This window comes from Dermacentor andersoni, chromosome 11, assembly GCF_023375885.2.
Source record: "Dermacentor andersoni chromosome 11, qqDerAnde1_hic_scaffold, whole genome shotgun sequence".
Classification (NCBI taxonomy): Eukaryota; Metazoa; Arthropoda; class Arachnida; order Ixodida; family Ixodidae; genus Dermacentor; species Dermacentor andersoni.
The window spans coordinates 76589948-76613771 of record NC_092824.1 but is presented as its reverse complement, the minus strand read 5'-3'; the positions used below and the strand labels follow the sequence as shown (position 1 = coordinate 76613771).

General features: G+C 45.7%; 1 protein-coding gene across 5 annotated transcripts in view; it reads left to right on the top strand.

Annotated features, from left to right (window-relative positions):
- LOC129382072 (uncharacterized) overlaps positions 1 to 23824 on the top strand; it is a 60906-nt gene that overhangs the window by 1216 nt on the left and 35866 nt on the right. For 4 of the 5 annotated variants that reach the window (XM_055065430.1, XM_055065431.1, XM_055065429.1 and 1 more), the window contains exons 1-3: positions 6585 to 6784; positions 15120 to 15217; positions 21833 to 22034. In XM_055065430.1, the coding sequence (XP_054921405.1) occupies positions 6692 to 6784; positions 15120 to 15217; positions 21833 to 22034 (393 nt within the window). In that variant the 5' untranslated portion in view covers positions 6585 to 6691. Of the gene's footprint in view, positions 1 to 6584; positions 6785 to 15119; positions 15218 to 21832; positions 22035 to 23824 lie in introns of those variants that run through there. The other variant, XM_055065428.2, reaches the window with a different exon arrangement.

Genomic DNA, 23824 nt, shown 5'->3' with positions numbered 1-23824 from the left:
ATAAGTTTTCATGACCACCAATAACGCATGACCATCAATCACGCATAAATTATGCGACAGGTACTACGAAACATCACACGTGCTTCCAACTTAGTGGTGGCCAAGTAATTACGGTTCATCATCATAATGATATTGTAATAAGGAAAGTCAATGATGGCGTTTTACGTGCCAAAACCAATCTGATTATGTGACACGCCGTAATGAGACTCCGGAACTATTTGGACCATTTCGGGTTGTTTAACGTGCACATAAATCTAAGTACGCGGGTGCTTTGGCATTTCGCCCCCATCGAAATGCGGCCGCCGTGGCCGGTATTTGATCTGGCGACCTCGTGCTTAGCATTGAGCCAAATGACAATAAGTGATTTCGCTGCTATTCAATGATGGGAGAGGTTTGAGTGCATGACTGAGAGCACCGTGACGTGCTCTGCATGAGTTGTTAATTCACACGTTACTTCTTACGCAATTACACTATGACAGTGAGACTTCATCGACTATGAGTTGATGTCACGTTCGATTATTTCTTGTCATTTATTTCTACACTCTAAAACAAAATTACACCCTTCGGGTTGTACCTTGCCACGCAACAATAAACGCCATCTGTCTGGCCTACATTTCCTTTCTTTAACGCTGCGAGCCCGGTACTTCGTAGTAACGAACGGCATGCGCGTTATCACCATGACATTGCATCCCCGAGAGCGGAGAGCAAAGTAGCGGGCGCGGCGTTTTCAAGGAAGGAAACGCAAAAGGCAGATGATGATGATCGTTGTGTGGCAGATATACACCGCAAAGCGCGTACGTTTGTCTGAGAGTGTAGCTTAGGTAGCATTGTTTTAGGGCATCAAATATCTCGTGACCGCTCTTCCAAAACCAAATAATAATGCTATTACATTAAGCGTGTTTGGCTTTTCATTTTGACAAACTGCGAAAACACAAACGGTATTATGCCCATCGCTGACGAACGATGCCGGAAGTAGCACATTACATGTATGGTTGGCTGAAGTAACACACCCGCGAGCTTTCGACGGAGATGCTCACTGAGGCACTAAACATTTTTGGCGGAGCAAAGTTATTTATAATTTCTTCCCAAAATTATTTGTCGCTAAATATAACCTATGGGTGGATGGAAACAACTTTATTTCCAAGTATAACCTAAGGCCTTATGCATATGTGGTTTTACCCTAACCTGATAGGATCCAATCATTCTCTCCCTATTGAGCTATCATACATTAGAACGGGAATCAACAAGTAGCCGACAAAGACAAGCATGTGTTATATGTTAAAAGCCCCACACTGAAAAGGGCAGAATTACAAGAGCGCTATTTTTATGTTGCAGGGTCCGTTAAATGCTAAAGCAAGATGTTCAAATAACTCGACATATACACAAGTGTACTGTAGCGAGGTGTCTGATGCTATGATGGGTGTTCGGCTTATCATACATCATAATCATCATCATCGTAATCATCATCAACATAAGCCTGGTTACGCCCACTGCAAGGCAAAGGCCTCTCCCATACTTCTCCAACTACCCCGTTCCAGTACTAATTGTGGCCATGTTGTCGCTGCAAACTTCTTAATCTCATCCTTCCACCTAATTTTCTGCCATCCCTTGCTACGCTTTCCTTGCCTTGAAATCCAGTCCGTAACCCTTAATGACCACCGGTTATCTTCCCTCTTCATTACATGTCCTGCCCATGCCCATTTCTTTTTCTTGATTTCAACTAAGATGCCATTAACTCGCGTTTGTTCCCTCACCCAATCTGCTCCTTTCGTATCCCTTAACGTTACACCCATAATTCTTCTTTCCATAGCTCGTTGCGTCGTCCTCAATTTAGGTAGAACCTTTTTCGTAAGCCTCCAGGTTTATGCCCCGTACGTGAGTACTGGTAAGACACAGCTGTTATACACTTTTATCTTGAGGGATAATGGCAACCTGCTCTTCATCATCGGAGAATGCCTGCCAAACGTACCCCAGCCCATTCTTATTCTTCTGATTATTTCAGTCTCATGATCCGGATCAGTGGTCAATACCTGCCTAAGTATATGTATTCCCTTACCACTTCCAGTGCCTCGCTACCTATCGTAAACTGCTGTTCTCTTCCGAGACTGTTAAACATTACTTTAGTTTTCTGCAGATTAATTTTCATACCCACCCTTCTGCTTTGCCTCTCCAGGTCAGTGAGTATGCATTGCAATTGGTCCCCTTAGTGACTAAGCAAGGCAATATCATCAGCGAATCGCAACTTGCTAAGGTATTCTCCATCAACCTTTATCCGCAATTCTTCACACTCCAGGTCTCTGAATACCTCGTGTAAACATGCTGTGAATAGCATTGGAGAGATCGTATCTGCCTGTCTGACGCCTTTCCTTATTGAGATTTTGTTGCTTTCTTTATGGAGGAGTACGGTGGCTGTGGAGCCGCTATAGATATCTTCCAGTATATTTACATATGGCTCATCTACAGCCTGATTCCGTAATGCCTCCATGACTGCTGAGGTTTCGACTGAATCAAACGCTTTTTCGTAATCAATGAAAGTCATATATAAGGGTTGGTTATATTCCACCCATTTGTCTATCACGTCATTAATAGTGTGAATATGGTCTATTGTTGAGTAGCCTTCACGGAATCCTGCCTGGTCCTTTGGTTGACAGAAGTCTAAGGTGTTCCTGATTCTATTTGCGATTACCTTAGTAAATACTTTGCAGGCAACGGACAGTAAGCTGATCGGTCTATAATTTTTCAAGTCGTTGGCATCCCCTTTCTTATGAATTAGGATTATGTTAGCGTTCTTCCAATGAGGCATTGTGTATATAGGGTGGCCAGTATTTCTAGGACAATGTTCCCACCATCCTTCAACACATCTGCTGTTACCTGATCCTCCCCACCTGCCTTCCAGCTTTGCATAGCTCCCAAGGCGTTCTTTACTTCTTCCGGAGTTACTTGTGGGATTTCAAGTTCTTCTAGACTATTCTCTGTCACATTATCGTCGTGGGTGTTACTGGTACTGTATAAATCTCTATAGAACTCTTCGGCCACTTGAACTATCTCATCCATATTAGTAACGATATTGCCGGCTTTGTCTCTTAACGCATACATCTGATTCTTGCCTATTCCTAGTTTCTTCTTCACTGCTTTTAGGCTTCCTCCGTTCCTGAGAGCATGTTCAATTCTATCCATATTATAGTTCCTTACGTCAGCTGTCTTACGCTTGTTGATTAACTAAGAAAGTTCTGCCAGTTCTATTCTAGCTGTAGGGTTAGAGGCTTTCATACATTGGCGTTTCTTGATCACATCTTTCGTCTTTTGCGATAGCTTACTGGTCTCTTGTCTAACGGAGTTACCACCGACTTCTATTGCGCACTCCTTAATGATGCCCATAAGGTTGTCGTTCGTTGCTTCAACACTAAGGTCCTCTTCCTGAGTTAAAGCCGTATACCTGTTCTGTAGCTCGATCCGGAATTCCTCTAGTTTCCCTCTTACCGCTAACTCATTGATTGGCTTCTTATGTACCAGTTTCTTCCGTTCCCTCCTCAACTCTAGGCTAATTCGAGTTCTTACCATCCTATGGTCACTGCAGCGCACCTTGCCGAGCACGTCCACATCTTGTATGATCGCAGGATAAGCGCAGAGTATAAAGTCTATTTCATTTCTAGTCTTGTCATTCGGGCTCCTCCACGTCCACTTTCGGCTAACCCGCTTGCGGAAAAAGGTATTCATTATCCGCATATTATTCTGTTCTGCAAACTCTACTAATAACGCTCCCCTGCTATTCCTAGAGCCTATGCCATATTCCCCCACTGACTTGTCTCCAGCCTGCTTCTTGCCTACCCTGACATTGAAGTCGCCCATCAGCATTGTGTATTGGGTTTGACATTACCCATCGCTAATTCCACGTCTTCATAAAAGCTTTAGACTTCCTGGTCATCATGACTGGATGTAGGGGCGTAGACCTGTACTACCTTCAATTTGTACCTTTTATTAAGCTTCACAACAAGACATGCCATCGTCTCGTTAATGCTCTAGAATTCCTCTATGTTACCAGCTATATCCTTATTAATCAGGAATCCAACTCCTAGTTCTCGTCTCTCCGCTAAGCCCCGGTAGCATAGTACGTGCCCACTTTTTAGCACTGTATATGCTTCTTTTGTCCTCCTAACCTCACTGAGCTCTATTATATCCCATTTACTACCCTCTAATTCCTCCAATACCACTGCTAGACTCTCCTCACTAGATAACTTTCTAACGTTAAACGTTGCCAGGTTCAGATTCCAATGGCGGCCTGTCCGGAACCAGGGATTTTTAGCACCCTCTGCTGCGTCACAGATCTGACCGCCGCCGTGGTCAGTTGTTTCGCGGCTGCTTGGGTCTGAGGGCCGGGGTTTGATTGTTGTATTCATATAGAAGATTGTGACCAAGTACTGCACCAGGTTGGCCAATCCTGCTCTGGTTACAGGCTGGAGGAAAGTTACAGGCTGTCAAAGACAACAATACTTAACATCAAGGAAAGCACTACCACGGTGATCCTGCACTCCGTACTTTCTGTGCGTTTACAAGACAATCGATTGAAAAAGCGCTAAGGACACGCCAACGTGGAGCATTCTTCCATCGCAATCTATGATGTTGTGATGGAAGAAGTCCACATAGCCCCACGGTATACCTACGAATGCATATTTAGTCGTTGCATAAAAAAACATTTATTAATGCACATATAGTCCTTGCATAAAACAAAAATTTTCATTTCACCTGAACATGACACGTAACAAACCATGTTACATGAAAAAGTGCGGAGACATACATATGTTTTTTGAGCGCACTACTTGTTCGGCACACATTGATTGCCTGTCTTTCATAAAGCAAAGTTATGTCACTGCTCTGTCGAACAAATTCGCACAATCGTAGCCAGCAGATATGCTTCTGAGTCAGTGTGCGCACATGCTTAGAGCAGCACGTTGAAGCAATAACAACGGGGTGAAAATAGATATTCGCGGTAACGGTCAGGTTCAGCTGGCTCAGTAAGACATTTTTTGGGGTATGATATACAATTTATTGTGGGCGAGGAGGCTAGTACAAAGATAAATATGAAAGTTGCACTCTGGTCAGCCTCACTGGCAACAGAGCATCGCAAGAAAATCCGAATATGGCATTCATGTGCGACTAGCCCAGACTCCGTTCCTCGAGCAGTGGTTGCTTCTGGCATTGCAAGGCTGAAGGTTAAAACACCACAGCGTACGTTGTACGCTGTCAGTATGCTCACGTGACTATAAAAGGCGCAATTCACGCGTTCAAACACAAACGTTGTGGACACGCAACGCGAAAACAATTCCAGAAACCTGGGCCGACATCGTGAATCGTCTGTCAGCTTCGGCGTCGTACGCAACTGGTTTCCCGCGATTTCAAGCACTGCTCTTGCACTCAACTCATCGTTGTCGCCGAAGTGATAACAGCGAACACACACGAAGCTGAGAGACAGTGAGCGTAAGGCAAGCCTAAAACACCTTTTGGAAGGCAGTAGGCAAAGAAATTACCATCCAACGAAACTGCCGCGCTTGAAGCAGTTCACATACGTGAAAGAACCCTCAGCCGTGAGCAGTGACGCTAGTCGCCGCCACCGCGAAGAGCTTCTGGGGAAGCGGCCACGTGACCAATCGAGTTCGGCGGGCCTGAGCTAATATGCTAACCTGGCAGGCGGCGTGCCATCTCTAAGGTCATGCGGTGAGGGGCGCTTTTTAAAACCGCCTGTACTGGGTTTCCACAAAGGAAAACAGAATATTTTAATACGTAACAAGATCACGTCACCTGGCTTTTATGCTACGGCAGGTAGCGACTGCAGTAAAATTTTGACATTTTCCTATACTGCCACATATATGGGAGTGAACATTCAGGGATGGACAGTTTTGGGGCACAAAACCCACGAATATTTCCAAACAGGCAAATTTTCGTTTACAGTGTAGATCGCGTGGGGAGCGTGATAAGTTTCCGTGTCTTGCTGATGGCCGGGAAGGCACGTGATCGCTTTGCTAAAACGCAATGCGCAAGAGAAACAGTAATACAATGTTAAATTACCCGCTTTACGAGACCTTTGTTTCGCACAGAGTCTATAATGTGCGTTTAATTGCAGAATTTGTTCGATTTTCGTGCTGTGAAAGCCTGTCAGAGCGTTCTTTCTCGATAAATGAAGAAATCATCGAAAGAAAAGTAAATAACGAAAGGAAGACAGATGATTTTGGAAGTTCTACACCTTGCGCCATAAATTAAAATCGAGACATTATAGTCCAATAATACTGATAATTAGTGCCATACTAGTATCATGGGTTCTAATGCGCAAATACGAGAAGTGACATCATTATGGCTATGAACGATCAGTAAATTTGGCGCTCGAAGTACGGCAAAAAGATCGAGCTATTCGCAGCTAGAAAAGTTATGGCAGCGTCCACTACCATGGGTTAGCGTCAATTGATGAGCCTGTCGCACAGTTAGACTTGCACAATGCACTAAAGGAACCTACGGGGCTCGAGAAGCTATGCTCATTCATCCAAACAGAAAAATTACCCCATTGTGTGCTGTTGCCAAGAGAGCGCGAGCGCTGCTTCCAGAACCTTCCACGAACAGCCAGCGGAGTTTACTCAACCCCGAACGCTTCTTGGTCGTTTTTTGCAAATCGCCCACTGGTCTATACTAAACCGAAGTAGACATGGCTATGTTCAAGCTCCAAGGCATTCCGAAGGATTATTTCCAATATATGCTCAACATCATGCACAAGGAGGGACACCACTATTTCTATCACGTAAGCAGTAGAGATGCTTACTTTTCCCTTTTTCCGTCTTTCATGTTCCCTTACCCTTCTCCCCGTGCAGGGTAGCAAACCGGATTCCATCCAGTTAACATCACTTCCTTTCCCATGGCGTTTACCTCTCTCTCTCTCTCTCTCTCTACTCTACTCTACAAACAGGCGTCAAGAGAAATTGAGGAGGCGAACGATAAGAGCGATGCGCTGTACGTTAAGGAATGTGGAAAATGGAAATCAGGGTTCATTGCAGATGAACCTAATGTATACGATCCTACAGCGCACAGTGGGAAGCGGAGACGTAAAAGTTAATTTGATACTTAAACCCTCGATTGATTATAGTGCCAGAGTAAACACCCAACAGACTGGAATGCATTTAGGCGCTGCAATAGCTATAGGGCCGAAGGAGCCGGTTAAGTAGGTCTGTTACGTTAGAAACAGTATATGCGCGTTTACTTATGTTACTGCGGTATTGGAGGGGACGTTTCCTTTAAAGGCGTTTAAGCGATTTATTTTTAATATCTGTATGTAAAAAGGAGTAGCCGGCGCCAATCAAAGGCGACAGCATCTGCTAAGCGTCATATATTTATATCAGCGGAAGTTCGGTTATGTGATCGTTCATCTGCTGTTCAAGTCGATATTTCAGTTCAAGAACAATGAAGGTGCATTAAATGTGGTCGATCTTCTATGTGCTAAGTGGTAGGCAAGTTAGTTTGATGCGCCCAATGGCGCTTGTGTAGCACTTCGAGGTATCTGTGAAGCTCACAAGCATGTGCTCGGCTGTTGCATACGAAAAGCATGTTTCCATACAAATGCAACGGGACGCGAAAAGTTGCCTTCTTTGCGCGTTTAATGGACGCGTAAGGTATCACACTGTATGACGATTCTTAATAAGTCGAACAAAGTGGACGTCGTCTTAACGCAGGCCCTTCTAGAAGAGCCCGTGGAAGACAGAACAAAATTATGCAGATGGCACATACATGTTGAAATCCATCCGAAACGAAGTCTTCGTGAAGCACTCTCAAGGCCAGCTTCAAAGATAAATCTACGTACTGTAGATATAGAGGAGCATCTGTGCAATGTATTACGTTTGAAATACAAGCGGTTGCGTCGCGAACTCCTCGCAAATGTAGACGTACTTTTTACGAAATTGAAACAACACGAACAAAAAAAAAGCGACCATTACGGCATGCCGTCAATGACGCATGACTCAGAACGTGCGGCTGCTTGTTATGGCCCCCGAGATGAAGCGTCACTCGCTGCGGCCCGCGGCGCGCTGAAAGAATCTCGGAGGCAACGTGCTGGGACTCCCGTCGTATCCGCTAACTACCATGTGCACGCATCTTCTCCTTAGATGTTGTTCGCAGGTTATTGCTGAAAGAAAATTGAACAATTATAGGCTCTGCGGAATGGCTAAGATTGCCTAAGCGCTGTTTACCACTGATTTGTTACCGATTAACCAAGCAGTGACATTCTGGTGCAGCTGCATCCTTTAGTGCAATGCCATAAAACCAAATGCGATGGACCCAATTGTTTCCACCATCAACGTATGCAGCGCACAATCTCAAGCAACGCTTAGGTTTTGCATCCCGCCATTCACACGATAGGTCAAAATGCAAGCGGATGTTCATTCAAGTACGCATGGTTAGACGTCGAGGGCGCGTTTGGACGAGAAACAAGGCGACGTTTGATGTTCGCCCTCGAGAAGAACTGCGAAGAGCGGTGTACGCACCGATAAGTACAACGCGAAAGATGGCTGGTAAGTTGACAACCATTTGACCGTTTGATTCTGGCCTCATTGGCCTAACGAAAAACTGCCACTTGTGCGTATCCGACGGTCTGCGAAGTCCGGGATGGTATGCTAAGAATGCTTCGCGTAAGGACTCACCGCCGCAACTTGTATTGATCGATATCGCTCACGTGGACGCAGATTGCGTCTTGACGTCGCGGATATGTCCTGTACAAAGAGTTTCAGCAGAACGCCAAGAAGAAATCTAATTTTGCTTGGTCAGAAGAACGGAGTCAGAGAGCCAGAGGTCGGCACTCACAGAGAAAGGTTCTGTTGGGAATTAAACATCATTGATAGTGCAGCCATGTTCTCACGTTCTTCGCGCCTATATTCAGACATAAAGCTTTTTTTTTTTTTTCTGCTTGCCGTGCTTCCATTTTTGTGTGCGCGTTAAGTATCAGACATTCAGCGCACGTCTTGCTTTGGATTAATGCGATACTTCCCTAGCGAACCCTCGTGGACTTTGCTGACCGCATATCTTGTGCTGCTGTCCACTGCTACTGCTAACGCTGCTGCGGTCTCGCCGAACAGCTCACTCGAAGAAAATGGACAGCGTTCTCCCAGCATAAGAAAGCGTGAAGGAAAAAAAAAAGAAAGAAAGAAAAAAGACCGCACGCGTAAGGCCTCCTGCCGATGAGCTCTTTGAGACGATTGCTGAACGCGTCATAACTCGTAGCACCACGTGCAAGCGAGAGCACGTGCAAGCAGTAGCGCGAGGCATGCAAAAGCGCGACGTTTCGATCACACGCACGCGCTCTCGCGCGAGAGCTTTGGTGCATCCGAAGGTTGACGTGCTCTGTAAAATAATTTACACCCTCAAAAGTGAACGAGGGCGTAAATCGGTTTATGTCTCGTCACCGCGCGCCCTCGGTAAATTAATCTACACCCCCGAAGGTAAATAAGGGTGTAAATCTGTCTAACACTCTTGCACCATTGATAAAGCAACTTAGACCCTTAAAAGTGAATGAGGCTGTGAATTGGTTTTTAACTCACACCCTTACACCCGAAGGGTTTGCTGATGCGAGTTGCAGACCAATTTACACATTGCGTTGAAAGGCGTAAATTATTTTTACAGCGTGCTACGGTTGGCGGTGGCGCTGTGACCGATGCCTTCGCCGCTCTGTCTGACAATTGGGAGGCGCGTTCATCACCGACGTCCGATGCGCGTATCTCTAACGCAAGTGCGCCCTTTGGCCCTCCCGGTTTAGCGGAGCTTCGCCTCCCTCGAATCACAGCAGTGCGTGGGTTCTACATGATATACTATTTAAACGAATAAGTTAAGGATAAAACCCCTTAAGATTCATAAAGTAGCGCCACGCTTTGAAGAATGCCGCCTCCGCCTCGCGCGCTCTAGCCGACGCCGACGCTGCGTCTAGTCGCTATTGGCCTAACAGCATCAGGTGGACCCCTGCGCCAAGAGTTATGGAATGGAAAGTAACTAACAGTTATAGGAAATAGCGAAGAGTTATGGAATAACGGTCACTTTGAGTCTACGTCACTTGAATAGAAGAGGACATCATTGCATGTTTGTTTCAGCCAATGATTCGCAGTTCGCGTTTCTCACGTCGTGCTAAATCGCCTTCTGTGGAGGTCAGCCAAGGAGGGGACAAACCGACGCCCCAATTTGCACGTGTCGCGCCTGAGCGTTTTGCGCTTCAGTGTGGCGGCTCCTGCATACCAAAACACATGGAAAGAAAGAAACCGTTTTTTACCGGCAATCCCTGCACCAGACTTGATTAGGCTTGCGGAATTTCGAAGAAAACATTAAAATGTAGTGCCTGCAGGAAGCGGACCTTTTATTCAGGCCGTCTAGTTTTATAAAGGTTGTTGAAAAATTCAAAATTTAAAAAAAAGAGGAGTCATAGTATCAAAACTACAGCTCTGTAACTCAGCAACGGAAAGCGATATCATAATTCTGTAAACTGCATACGATTTATGTATTTTAGGCCGCTCTGATGTATACCAACAATTCATATCCTGAGAAACTTTTGCAAAGTTTTTGTAAACAGGGTAATGATTTACCGTAACGTTGATATATTACATTTGTCTGCTTCAGGAGTTATAGCAGGTTTAGTTAAGATATCTGTTTTTATGCTTAGTTACGCATTTCTAAACACTGTGCTTTAGTTTTTTTAATGTGCTCGTTCTTGAAAACTTTCGTAAAAAAATAAACACCAAGCCTTAGCGAAGAAATACTTCGGTTCTGAGCTCACTTGCTGTGATGGTAGGCATCATCATCAGACAGAGGAGACCATCAGGCACACTTCAGTGAAAAATGTCCCCAAGGACTTAGAAAGAAAGGACGGAACACAGCGCTTTACCCCATCCTTGCATAGTTTAGCGTGTTTACTTTGTGTTGAATTGTGCACGATGACTTACCAAATAGCCAACCAGTCTGTTCTTTCGAGTGAAGGTCATATTATTTCCACTTGCCTGCGGTATTGCCTAAAAATTGCGTGCGCCAACGACGGGGAACTGAACAAGAACACAGTGGTTATAGGCCAGTTTGCTATGAGAAGTGGTGCGGTCGTGTAAAGACGTAATATTTTAAGGACAAAGTTATGAAATGGTAATATTTAAAAATAGGTATAGTTGTAGGATAGTGCAGGGTAGGACTCCTAATCCGTAAGGGCATAGCGGGCAACATTGACGAATTCTACAGCATTACTGAGAGGGTAGCAGTAGTCGCAATAAAGTAGGAGGTATAGAATAAAGGTAGTACAAGCCTTCGTTCTAACCTCCAGTCACGTTGATGAACTAGAACAGTTTTATGAAGATGTTGAATTACAATTGAGAAAGGTGCAAACTCAGCATGCTGTAGTCATGGGCGTGTTCAATGCAAAAGTGGGTAAAAAGCAGGCTGGTCAGGAAGCAATAGGCAATTACGCTATCGATTCCAGGAAGAATAGAAATGAAAGCAGAATTGGCGTAAAGGAATAAATTTCGAATAACGAATACCATTTTCAGGAAACGTAGCAACAGGAAGAGGACCTGGAAAAGCCCTAATAGTGAAAACAAGAAATCAAACAGGTTTCATGCTTTCTGCCGATCCCAGCACAGTGCATGATGCTGAAGTGTTAGGTAGAGTAAAATGCGGAGCTCATATATTACTGATGTCTAGGGTTTCTCTCTGTATCAAGAGGGAAAGTAAAATTAGTCAAGAAAGAACACACCAACCTAGATGCAGTGAGGGTACAAGCAGACAAATTCAGACTGGTACTTGCAAACAAATCTACAGCCTTAGATCAGAGGGATGAAAAGAACACAGAGGTAAAGAACGAACTAGACCGGCTTCAGAAGCAGCAATTGAAGTGGGAGGTAAGGCACCAAGACAACCAGTAGGTAAGCTCGCCCTAGTAACAAAGGACCTAACAAAGAATGCAAAAATCACGAATGTGGCCAACTCAAGAGATCAAATAGAATTCGCAAAACTATCTAAACTGCTCAACAAGGAGAAAGTAAGGGATATTCAAAATTATAACGTGAGAAAGACTGATGGAGCCATAAAAGATGGACGCAGCATGAAATCAGTGAGAAGAAAACTTGGCATAGGACAAGCCAAGATGTATGCACTTAAAGATAAGCAGGGTAATATAATCAGTAATTTAGAGGATGTGGTAAAGGAAGTGGCAGTATTCTATGCTGACCTGTAATGTAGCCAGAGGAGCCACGCTACCTTCATTCGAAGGAGCAGTGAACAATATAGAGAGGCTAATTCTATAAGTAACGATAAAGTCAGAAGGGCCTTTCAAGATATGACACGGGGAAGAGCGGCAGTAATGATGGAATAACAGTAAATTTAATGAAAGATGGACATATCACGCTCAAAAAGCTTGCGGACCATTGTATACAATGTCTCACGACTTCAAATGCTCCCGAGAACTGGAAGGACGCCAACATTATACTAATCCACAAAGTGGGAGATATTAACGAATTGAAAAGTTTTTATAGACCCATTAGCTTACTTTCAGTAATGCATAATATATTCACCAAGATAGTTTACAATAGAATAAGGGCAACGCTTGACTTCAGTCAACCAAGATAACAGGCTGGGTTCAGGAAACGATACACTACAATAGATCACATCCATGTCATCAATCAGGTAATCGAGAAATCTGCACAGCACAATCAACCTCTCTATATAGCTTTCACAGATTATGAAACGACACTTGATTCAGTAGACACCAGCACTCCTAGAGGCACTATATAATCAAGGAGTACATAAGGCATACGTGAATACCTTGGGAAATACAAACATTCCACAGATAGGTTGGTTATCCACAAGAAGACTAGAAAGATACCTATAAAGAAAGGGGTCAGGCAAGGAGACACAATCTCTCCAATGCTACTCGCTGCATGCTTGGAAGAAGTATTCAAGTAGTAAAGCAATGAAGGGGGCTAGTTTGTGGACGTTCACGATTACACTGCGCTTAATGTTACTCTGACGATTTTAAGTACGTACGTGTGTCCACGGCCTGTCCTTCACTTGAAATAGTCAGTGTAACACTAAGCGCAATAGAATCATGAAGAAGTATTCAAGCTATTAAACTGGGAAGGCGCAGAAGTGAAGGTCAACGGAGAATATCTCAGCAACCTTCGGTTTGCAGATGACATTGTCCTGCTCAGCAACACTGGGGACGAATTACAACAAATGCTTGAGGACCTTAACAGAGAAAGTGTAAGAGTGGGGTGGAAAAGTGTGTTCTGTTTTATATGCAGAAGACAAAGATACTGAACAATGACCTGAAAAGGGAACAAGAGCACATGATCGCCAGTCAGCCTCTTTACTGGTGGGCAACCTTGTGAAGCTATGAAGGGAAAGCTACGGGCACGTGGCTGCTGCACATGTGTTACCGCGGCAAGTAGTCCGGCAGAGTTAACAGTGCGTTTGTTTGCTCGGAACAGACGCTGAATCGACGCAGCTTCCACGTGCGACGGTTTCGCGTTTATAAAATAAAATATATAAAATATCACTATTATTAAGCGCATTTTTGTGCGGCTTTGATGCGTGGAAACGTATTGTTGAACGAAAAAAAAAAGAGGTTGTCACAAACTACAATAACTGCCAGAAAACAGGCTGAACTACAGGGTAGTATATTACAGAAAAATGCCTTCTCTTTCACCCAGGTATGGTCTCGCGTCCTCTGTGTTCATTTGTTATCTGGCGTATATAGGATGGATGCCACCGCAGACCCCGTAGACCTCCATCGAGCCGATCTTGCGAACAACGGGCGTGGGCAACGCGTAGCTGATGCAGCATTTACCGTTTCCAAATAAATCCTGCTAATAGATAAACAAACTTTGCTTTACAAATAAACAAACAAGCTTTCCAGCTTTGCAGCGCAAAAGATTGCTCAATTCAGCGGCAAAGCCGCTGGACAGGCAACATTGGTCAGTGCGTGTTGGCACGCATCTCCACTTAAATTACTAGACAGCTTTAGTACAGCGCCATGACGATACGTACGCAGCACGCAAGCGCTTTGCGGAACGTAGGAGCGCGTGTCACGTCAGGGCTTTCAGTACTGCGAAATTCTTACGTACGTAAGCGGGCGAGCGTTTTTAGACTCTGGGCGCGTGGGAACGCGTTGGCCGCGTCCGCCCGTACGTCGAGCCATCGGTCGAACTATAGACGCTCTTGATCTCGCCAAGGTTATGTTACATGTGGGCTCGTTCACGTAACGTCGAACTATATTTAGGTCTTTAAGAGACTAATTTTATTACCGTCAATGCAGGAATCATATCGAGAAAAATAAAAACCGAGTATTCGCTTTCTGATGCTGTCACGGTCATTTGCGACGAACTGCGCCAACAGGAGGTCGAGCCTTTCGCGCGAACAGCGTACACTGAATACTTTCTCAAAAACAAAGTTCATATTTTTTGCTATGAATTCCCACCGTGCTGGATCCGGAAATGGCTTCGGTGCGTTCACTTCTCGCGGCAAAGCCAAATCGCAGGCCATTAAAAAGTACAGCCTTCCGTTGGTCGCCTTCAGCGCCGTCATTTTGCAAAACTTGTCGTGACTGACGGAAGGACAGTGCAACGGTGGAGCGAGTACAATAAGGCTTTATTTAGCCGTCAACTTACCAGCGGTGGACGAACTGCCCGGTTCTATGTAACAGGAATGAAAGCGCGTTCCAGCTTGAATGCCGGCGCTTTTAAGCACAACCAAGGACAGAGTGATAACGCTTGCGCCGCTACCACGGCGCATGCCTAGCTGTGACGCCTTGTCACCTAGGCGCGCGACATATCAAACTCTTTTGTCTCGTGCACTCCCGAACAAACGAGAACCACGAGAGGAGCACACATGGTTCCCCACGTACGCACACAAGAATCGGATGCATGCTTATACGCAGATGCCGCGTTTGCCTCACACACCGTGCGTGTTGCGTTCGGCGCATGCGCACTTTGCAGGACGTAGCGATCTTGCGTACGCAATGCCGTTACGTACGCAACGTACGCTGTACTAAAACTGTCTATTATTACAAGGCATTGCTTCTTATATTGTGGTATGCTTGTGTTCTGATGTATCGTTCCTATTTTGTCCAGGACAACGCGCAATATAAAGACGAGAAGGTGGTGACTGGGCCAGACCAGTTGTTCGTGGGCTTCACAATCCGCCTTTTCCTCTACAACAAGGACCAATCGTAAGCGCCCGTTAATGTTTCACACCAGCAGAAGCTCTTGGTGAACCGAGGGACCTTTAAACAAAAGCGAATAGCTTTCTTTGATTTTTACACCGTTTCCCCAATGCCGGCGGGCGGACTGTCCGCTCTGATAGAATAACGAGAGAGTATAGCGAGGTGTGGAGAAGAGGGCTGTCGCGCAGGTGGAGCCAGCGGGGATAATTTGGATCAACGGGATAGAAGGAATGGTGGCGGTGTTTTTGCAGCTCCCTGATTGGTCAAAGAGGCGCCGACGTCACAGGAGAGCTTTAACCCTCTGTGTCGGTAATGCAGTGGCCGTGCATGCCGCTGCGACGGCTGGCAGAATAGGAACAGAAATTGGAAATGCAACACGGGCTCCGCATCTACGGGATGCAGCAATGACGGCATAGGAACGGGAAGAAACGTTGTCAAAACAACTTTCGGAAATAATTCAGGGGATTCAGAAAGCTGTTCGCGTACTCTGGCCGTCATCATGGATGGTTTCTGCAGAACATTTACTTCGAATGATCCTTTTCTGTACCAAGTGTTTCACATAACCTGAAGCCAGATTTGAGGAAAAGTGCTGCATCGTAGGCGAATGAGGCTAACGGCCCGTGCATGGTTGCTGCGACCGTTTCTATTTTTTTTTCTAGGTATGAACATAGTCAGCTAACTCATTACGTCGAGTACTACATAACATGGTAGCATGCAGCTACATTGCTCTCGGAGCTCTTTTACATGAGGACAGCACACGCTAAATATTTCTGGGAGAGTACAAACTACACACAGAGATCTCTTAAACACCCTCCGTCTTCCCGTGATCACTTCATAGGGAAACAGTGCATGTCATATTAGGCCGGTCCGTTGGTCATACAGACGTCGAGGAGGAGAAGGTTAACACAAAGCGACCGCGCCGCCTTGGAGAGATAGAAAACAACTTTATAGAGTAAAACGATGGCTTTGAGATACTTAGCAGGATGGCTAATTGGACAAGTTGGCGATTGATAATCGTAAATGTAGAACTGGAAGGTTACACGGGAACCAGACAAAGGAAAAGCGCAAGTGCAAAATGCCAACTGTAGTTTTATTATAAATGGGCCGAATTGACACTTGTCCTTGTGTCTTGCGTCGCACACGTTTAACCTACATGCTCTACACTCACGATTTGACATGCTCGTGGAAAGGGGAAGCAAGTACACCATACTCATTGCGCCAGCGATGAGAGGGACCGACGAACAACACAAGCTGCCATAAGGAATGCCGCTCCCCGAAATTCTCAGCGATGTCACAGGCAAGTCACTCGGTGAGAAAAGACACGCGGATTTATGAAGGAATGCCGTATTTGCCAGCCTTTCAGCGTCCCCGTTAACTTAGCGCAATTTCGTTCGACGTCAGTACTACAATGACCTCGGCCTCCGCTCTTCGGCGAATGGTGCGCACGTGCATCCTTGGTCCACAGACTACACTCGAGTGGCTGCAATTGTTAAGAGAACAAGAATACACTGCTTTCAGGATCCGCTTGCGGTCCAAACAACATTAATATTGTTACTTGGACACACATGTTGCGCTGATGTCAGGAACAGGCCCGCCAAGTCAGCAGCTTTCGTTACACAGCTTCCAAGATCTGCGCAGTTTTCGAGCGCAGCTCTTGGGCGCCCTTTCCAGCGGCGAGCATCGGCGTAACCGAGCGAACGAGCACAACGAAAGACGAAAGAGCGAACCCGAAGCGCTGCCGGGGACAAAAGATGCGAGGAGAAAAGCGGAGGAGGAGGGTATGATGAAAGCGTGAGGAGAAATGTGTGGCGACGATGGCCACGAGATGGCTCCAGCGTAACTGGGAGGCCTATCTGCGGCAGCTGGTGTGAAACGAGCCCACGCGTCACCGACGCCTCTCGCGATCTCCAGATTAGCGAGAACCGGCGCGTGTCCAACGGGCCGCACGAAACAGATTGTCCGCGCCAGCCAATATGTCGCGAAATGAAAACACGTCTGCCTGTCTGTGTTTGTCTGTAACCGTTTTCCCGCTAGGTTGGCTATGTACCACTCCGCATGTGCCGCTTTTCAGTGAACGTGTGTGATGCCAACTTGGGTCACTGGATGTGTTGCCCATTGATGTATGTTCCGCTGGATATCCGCCACTGCATATGTGTTTTAGGCATGGGTACACGTATGAACAATTGTTCGTTCATGTCCACGGAGACGAGGTAAGCCGGAACCTAGCAATAAACAGCCTCGCTGTTTCCGGAAAAAGGGGGAAGCCTGAGTAGAGTTGTAGTCAGGTCGCTCTGCAGACAGACGGCGTCGTTGAAAGAACTGTTTATTCTTTCACTATGTGCAAAATTAACGTAGTTGTAAGTCTTTGTAGATATTTCTTTAGATAGTGATGTATGCCTGCTGTACTCCTTGGTAACTCGATTCCTATGACTGCTGGTATATGCCCTGAATCAAATGTTTTTAATAAATTATGAAAGCCGTATATCCGGGTTTATTGCACTGTGCAGAGTTTTCAATTACCGGTTTGATGACATGGTCGTGATCGACTGTAAAATATTTCTTCCGGTATCCAGCCCGCTCTCTTGGTTGATTGAAGTCAAGTGTTGCCATGATTCGATTGGGAATTATCTTGGTGAATTTCCATAAAATACTGAAAGCAAGGTAGTGGGCCTATAATTGGATTATTTGATGTATGTCTTCGTATGGATTAGTACGCTGGCATTGTTCCAGCTATCGGCACACTTCCAGGCACTGAGTATACTCAATGCCACGCGACTTGAACTGAAAAGCCAGCGGCCCTTTGTAGGTTAGGGGCCGCTAGCCTTTAAAGTGTATTATCTCCTCCATCTTTGATTAGATGGACTGTTATTCCTTTTGCCGCTTTTCCCCGGTACACGCAGTGGAAGGCCCTTGTAAGTTCATCTCTAATAATGATCTAAGAATGATAATTGATCCCTGCTTCAAATTAAGTTTGCGTGGCGGCTCTGGGTACTGTACACGTAAGTATCGAATTCCTCTTGAGATTTTACTATATTACCAATATTGCTGATATTACCCTGCTTATTTTTCCCTGCATACCTCTGGCATTGTCGTCTGTCGAGTTTTCCTGGCACGAGTTCATGCTGCGGACATCTTGTATTGCTTCCTGAATGTTTTGCACGTTATAACCTCGAATATCACTCACTTCTAGTTTATCAGCTTCGACAGTGCCGTGGATTCTATCTATCCTATTGTAAAGTTAGACACTTTCAGAGTTTGTAGTTATTTTATAAGGTCCTTTGGTACTTGGCAGAGCTTACTATTTGGTTGCCTCAGAGCCCTACCTCCAACTTGAATTTCACTTGCTGAAATCAGCCTAGTTAGGATTACCTCCATTACCTCCATGTTACCTTCATCTTCCTGTTCTGAAGCCGCGTATTTGCTTGTGAGGACCAGCCTGAATAAGTGTGGTTTTACTCGTACGGCGTCTGGGTTGATTTGCGTATTCTTGGCTAATTCTACTCTTTCTTTCTTCTAATTGAGAGCAATCTTACGCCTCCCTTATCTATGGCCCTGCACTGTGCTAGTATCGGCAGAGAGTATGAAATCTATCTTATTGCTTGTTTTGGCGTTAGCGCTTTTCCAGGTGTATTTCCTGTTTCTGTGCTTCGTGAAGAAGGTATTTATTATTGGGAGTCAGTATATTCCTTTCCATGAATTATACCAATACCACTCTTCTAGTGTTCCTAAAATCGATGCTGTAATACCAATTAGTTGCTTGTCCTCAGGCGTTCTCCCCCCTCCCCACACACACTTTTACATCGTAGTCACCCATGACCTCGGATATTGAGTTTGCACCTTTTGCAATAGTAATTCAACGTCTTCGTAAAACTGTTCTATTTCTTCTTCATCATAAATGGAGATTGGAACGTCTGCTAGTGCCACCATGATTGCGTATCCCCTATTTAGCTTTGGTACAATGACAGCTACCCAGTCATTAGGCTGTAGAATTTAACAAAGCTGCACGATATGTCATTATTCATTATTCATTATGTCATAATTCATTATTAATTAGAAATCCTACCCTGTATTCTCTCTTATATAGAAGACATCAGCAGCAGAGGACGTGGTGTTTAGTCAGCACTGAATTAACTTCACCAGTTCTTGTAATTTCAGCAAGGCGAATGATATCCCAGGCAATGCCAAGGATATGTATGTCTTGGATGGATATATGATATACATATGCATGTCGAGTTAGGCATGCTAAGGTTTCACGTGTTAAACGTTGCAAGGTTCAGTTCCCAGTGGCGGACTGCCCGAATCCAGATCATTGCAACTTCTGCCGCGTGGCAGGTCTGACCACCGCCTTGGTCAGGTGCTCCGCAGCTGCTGGGAACCGAGGGACGTGCCTTAATCAAAAGAGTGGTAAAGGTGGTAGTGGCGGAATACTGCAGCAGAGAGGCCAATTCTTGTTCGAGTGAGGGAGCACCTTCGTTTAAGCTTAGTGTGCCGTCCTAATTTGGTTGCACTTGTACTATTATAGCAGCACTGGCTCTCAGTATTTCTTTTCAACATCAAGCGCCGCTCCTAGTTTGAAAAGTCTAGTGGACTGGACAAGGATTCGAAACAGGCCTTCAAATTGGAAGACCGGTGTTGTACTTCTGCTGCACGCCACCACTTTACTGCATATTCATAATGATTGCATTCATATATAAGATTCGGGTTAAATTTCGCGCAGCGCCAAGAAATATTAAAATATGTTTGCTGTCACTGCAGAGCGGCACATAACCATTAGCATACAGCGAGTAACAAAGTAGCACATGCTGAGTGAAGAAAGTTGGAATCGTAACGGTTCACAGATAATCTTAGAAGAGCGGGACATGCACAGTAGCACATATTCAGTGACCCATTGTTTCGTCTCAACACCACAAAGGCGTTAATTGACATTCGCCACGTATAAAACTACCACCATTACCTAGAACCCTGAGAAAAGTATGAAAAGAAGGGGGGCAACGACGACTAACTGGGTGTCACCGGTTGCTTTCTCGCCACCGATTCCAGACCTGTCTCTTCAGAGTTGGGGGTTGTTGAGAGCATGGGCGTGGTATCGCAACAGAGTGAACGATTATGATTTGCTGCTGGACAGTCTTCAGATTCCCTAGTCGACTCACCTAGGGAAGACGGTGGTAATAAAAGCGGAGACTTTTCGTGAATAGGAGAGAGGGTGCTGATGTGAACTTCAACGTTTAACTTGCTCCAGCATTAAATAGGCTTCTTTAACTGGAGCCATGCAGCTAAGCAAAATAAACCCTTTTTCCTTCATTTTCTGCAATCCGAAGCAGTAGTCGAAGGGCTTGGTGAATTCCATGCCATGAACGCAGCCTTAGCGACACCATGTGGGCGTCAAAGGGCTCATTGAAGAACACATACCGAGGGGCCGACCCAACCAGTGCCCTAAGTTAGGGTCAAAGAGGTTAATTGAAGAGCACAACATACCCATTGGCACATACGCAGAGGACCCAAATTGGCGTGAAACAGGTTCACTGAAGCGCCGCACATACCCAGTAGCACATACCGAGTGACCGAAGTTGGCGTCAAAGAGTTTCATTCAAATGCAGTGCATACCGAGCTGCGCATACCGACTGTCCCAAGGTGCGAAGTTCACTCTAGCATGGCAAATGCCCACTAACTGAAACCGAGTACCCCAAGGTAGCCTCGAAGCAGTTCACCGAAAAGTGGCACATGACGAGCCACCCAAGTTGGCGTCTACTAAGTTTATAGAAGAGGAGCACATACGCAGCGGCACATATCGAGTGCCCCGAGTTAATGCCAAAGTGTTTCACGGAAGAGCGGCACATACTCAGTTGACCACGCCCAGTGATCCAAGTTCGTGTGTGCGTGTGCGTGTATGTGTGTGTGTGTGTGTGTGTGTGTAAAACATGTCCATTGAAGAGCAGCATATACCCAGCGTCACATCTTCGTAACCCAAGTTGGCCTGATGGGTGGTTTCGAACCTGGTTCGCTCAGCCCAGCCGCCTGATGCTCTACCCAACAGACCGTGGACCACCCAGTGGCCCAGGCTGCCGGGAAATCGTTAGAGACATACACAGACGAAATAGAGCCCGCGTCATATACAATGAGACAATTGAGCGTGAATACATATTTGCGCACGCGCCAAACTCGTACTTCGTGGCCGCACCGCTAGGTTGCACAACCTGCCTAGTGAGAAACGCGAGACAGGAGCCCCCAGCAGCATTTTGGAGGTGGCAATACGGGTATGTCGCCACACTGCTGAAAGTGGGTGCACATTCATCGTGAGTTGGGTTTCGCCGGGTTGTTCTGGTAATTAACTTCTTAGCGCGAAACAACGCAGATAGAATCACGTTTCGGAAATTAACAGCTCAAAACAGACAATGACGAAGGATAGGAAGAACACGACCTTGTCTGTTTTGCGCGGCTAATTTCCGAAACATGAATCAGCACCGACACGCCCAAGTTTCTCCTCTAGTACGCAAATAGAGGTTTGAGCAAATATTTTATCTGTTCGTATAGCAGCGAAATACCGAAACTAAAGAAATTTAATCTTGATTTGTGCATCTTTTATAGTCCCTATAACTTTGGCTTTCTTTCTTTCTTCCTCAGAGGCCATGCAAAAATAGGGGCACAGTGGACGAGTAAAATTGGCCAGCAATGGCGAATTGTGGCTGAATTTCGCGACAAAGCCATATGGTACGCTGGAAAAACACGTTTCAAAGTAGGCGAGTATACGGGCTCTAATCGTACTGTGCCGGAAGACACCCTATACACGCTTGCCATCAGAGCTAAAACGGACGCGGTATTTCAGGTGAGAATTATCTTGCTTTAATTACCATTAAATCAGATGCCGCTTTAACAATGAGCGAGTTTGCGTTTAGAAATTGTTTTTAGTGAGCGAAAAGTGCCTCAGAACAAGAAAAAAAGAATAATTACACGCTTAGTTACATCGTGTTTCTTGTGTACGAATGCAGGTGTTTTAGGGCCAAGCCATTAAAACCACTACAAGAGCTCAGAAACGTTATATGCTGGTTATTACGTATTTCCCCGAAAAATATCAGTCGCAGTGTGAGCACTTTCGCGCATATGTGGAGAAATAATAAGGGTGTATGTAGGCAAAAGTTGCAGAGGGGTTATTTTACAGGTTAATAAATAAATGAAAAAGAAAAACTAACTGCAGATTTGTGCGACCTTCCGGAATCACAACCCAATTTTCAGCTGAGCTGTTTATGTGGAGCTCTTGCAATAACAGTTTCAGTTACAATAATATGGAATGCCAACAACAGATTTGGAGTGGGCCACTGATTCCGCGAGCGAGCGCGCCTCTAAGGCGCGGAGAGATGTCCCCAAAACCGCAATTGTACCACAAGCCCTGTCGCCAGAGCAAGAAGACGCTCGCGTGCGGCATGCCACCGGATAAAGAGCTCACCCACCATCCCTTGCGTATTGGGAGTGCTTAAAGTCTGCTATACCTCAGCTGCAGGTCGGGCCGGCATTGCACTATATTTGGAATCGGCCCACGTATGGGGAGTTCTTAAAGCCTGCTACACCTCAGTCGCGAGTCGGGCCGGCATTGCACTGTCTTCGGGATCGACCCAGGTATGGGGAGTGCTTAACGCCTGCTTCACCTCAACCGCGGGTCGGGTCGGCATTGCACAATCTTCGGGATCGGCCGACGTATTGGGAGTGCTTAAAGTCTGCTATACCTCAGCCGCGGGTCGGGCCGGCATTGCACTGTCTTCGGTTTCGACCCACGTATTGGGAGTGCTTAAAGTCTGTTATACCTGAGCCGCGGGTCGGGCCGGCATTGCACAATCTTCGGGGTCGGCCGACGTGTTGGGAGTGCTTAAAGTCTGCTATACCTCAGCCGCGGGTCGGGCCGGCATTGCACTGTCTTCGGTATCGACCCACGTATGAGGAGTGCTTAACGCCTGCTTCACCTCCACCGCGGGTGGGGCCGGCATTGCACAGTCTTCGGGATCTGCTGTGTTAGCTTTATTCTTACACAAAGACATGTTTTGTTTAATTATGAGAACTTGTTATTGCATGTGCAATTATGTGAAACGTAGAAAGTATCAGCGGCCAGCTTAAGTTGAAGGACAGACGGCAAAGATTCGCGCTCGCTTTAGAACAGTTTGTTGTATGATCTTGCTTTTCTTCGCTTGGTTATGCATTGTAGGTGAGTAAACGTCACTGGAATATGTACTACGCGTGAATGAAAACATGTTATAAAGATTTTACTTTAGGAACGCGTTATTTGTATAGCCATAGCCATGTTTTAGATGGAGCCTCTTGCAACACCAGCCAACACAAGCCTCCCAGACACATAGATCGACAGCACAGCGTCCATAAGAAAAATCGCATAAACGGTGGCGTCAGATTTCCCTCTAGGTTTTATAGTGATAAACTGGGTGGGTACGAGCAAGCGTACAAAAAAAATGAGAAGAACAAAATTCTTGTAGGAGGCTTAGGCTTGACTTTTAAGAGTGAAACGCGTTACCATTCAAAGATCACTGATGGCTTCTCATGCTTTCCGGCAACTGGAGCTCACCATCATCATAATCCTCATCATCATCGTCGTCGTCGTCGTCATCATTATCT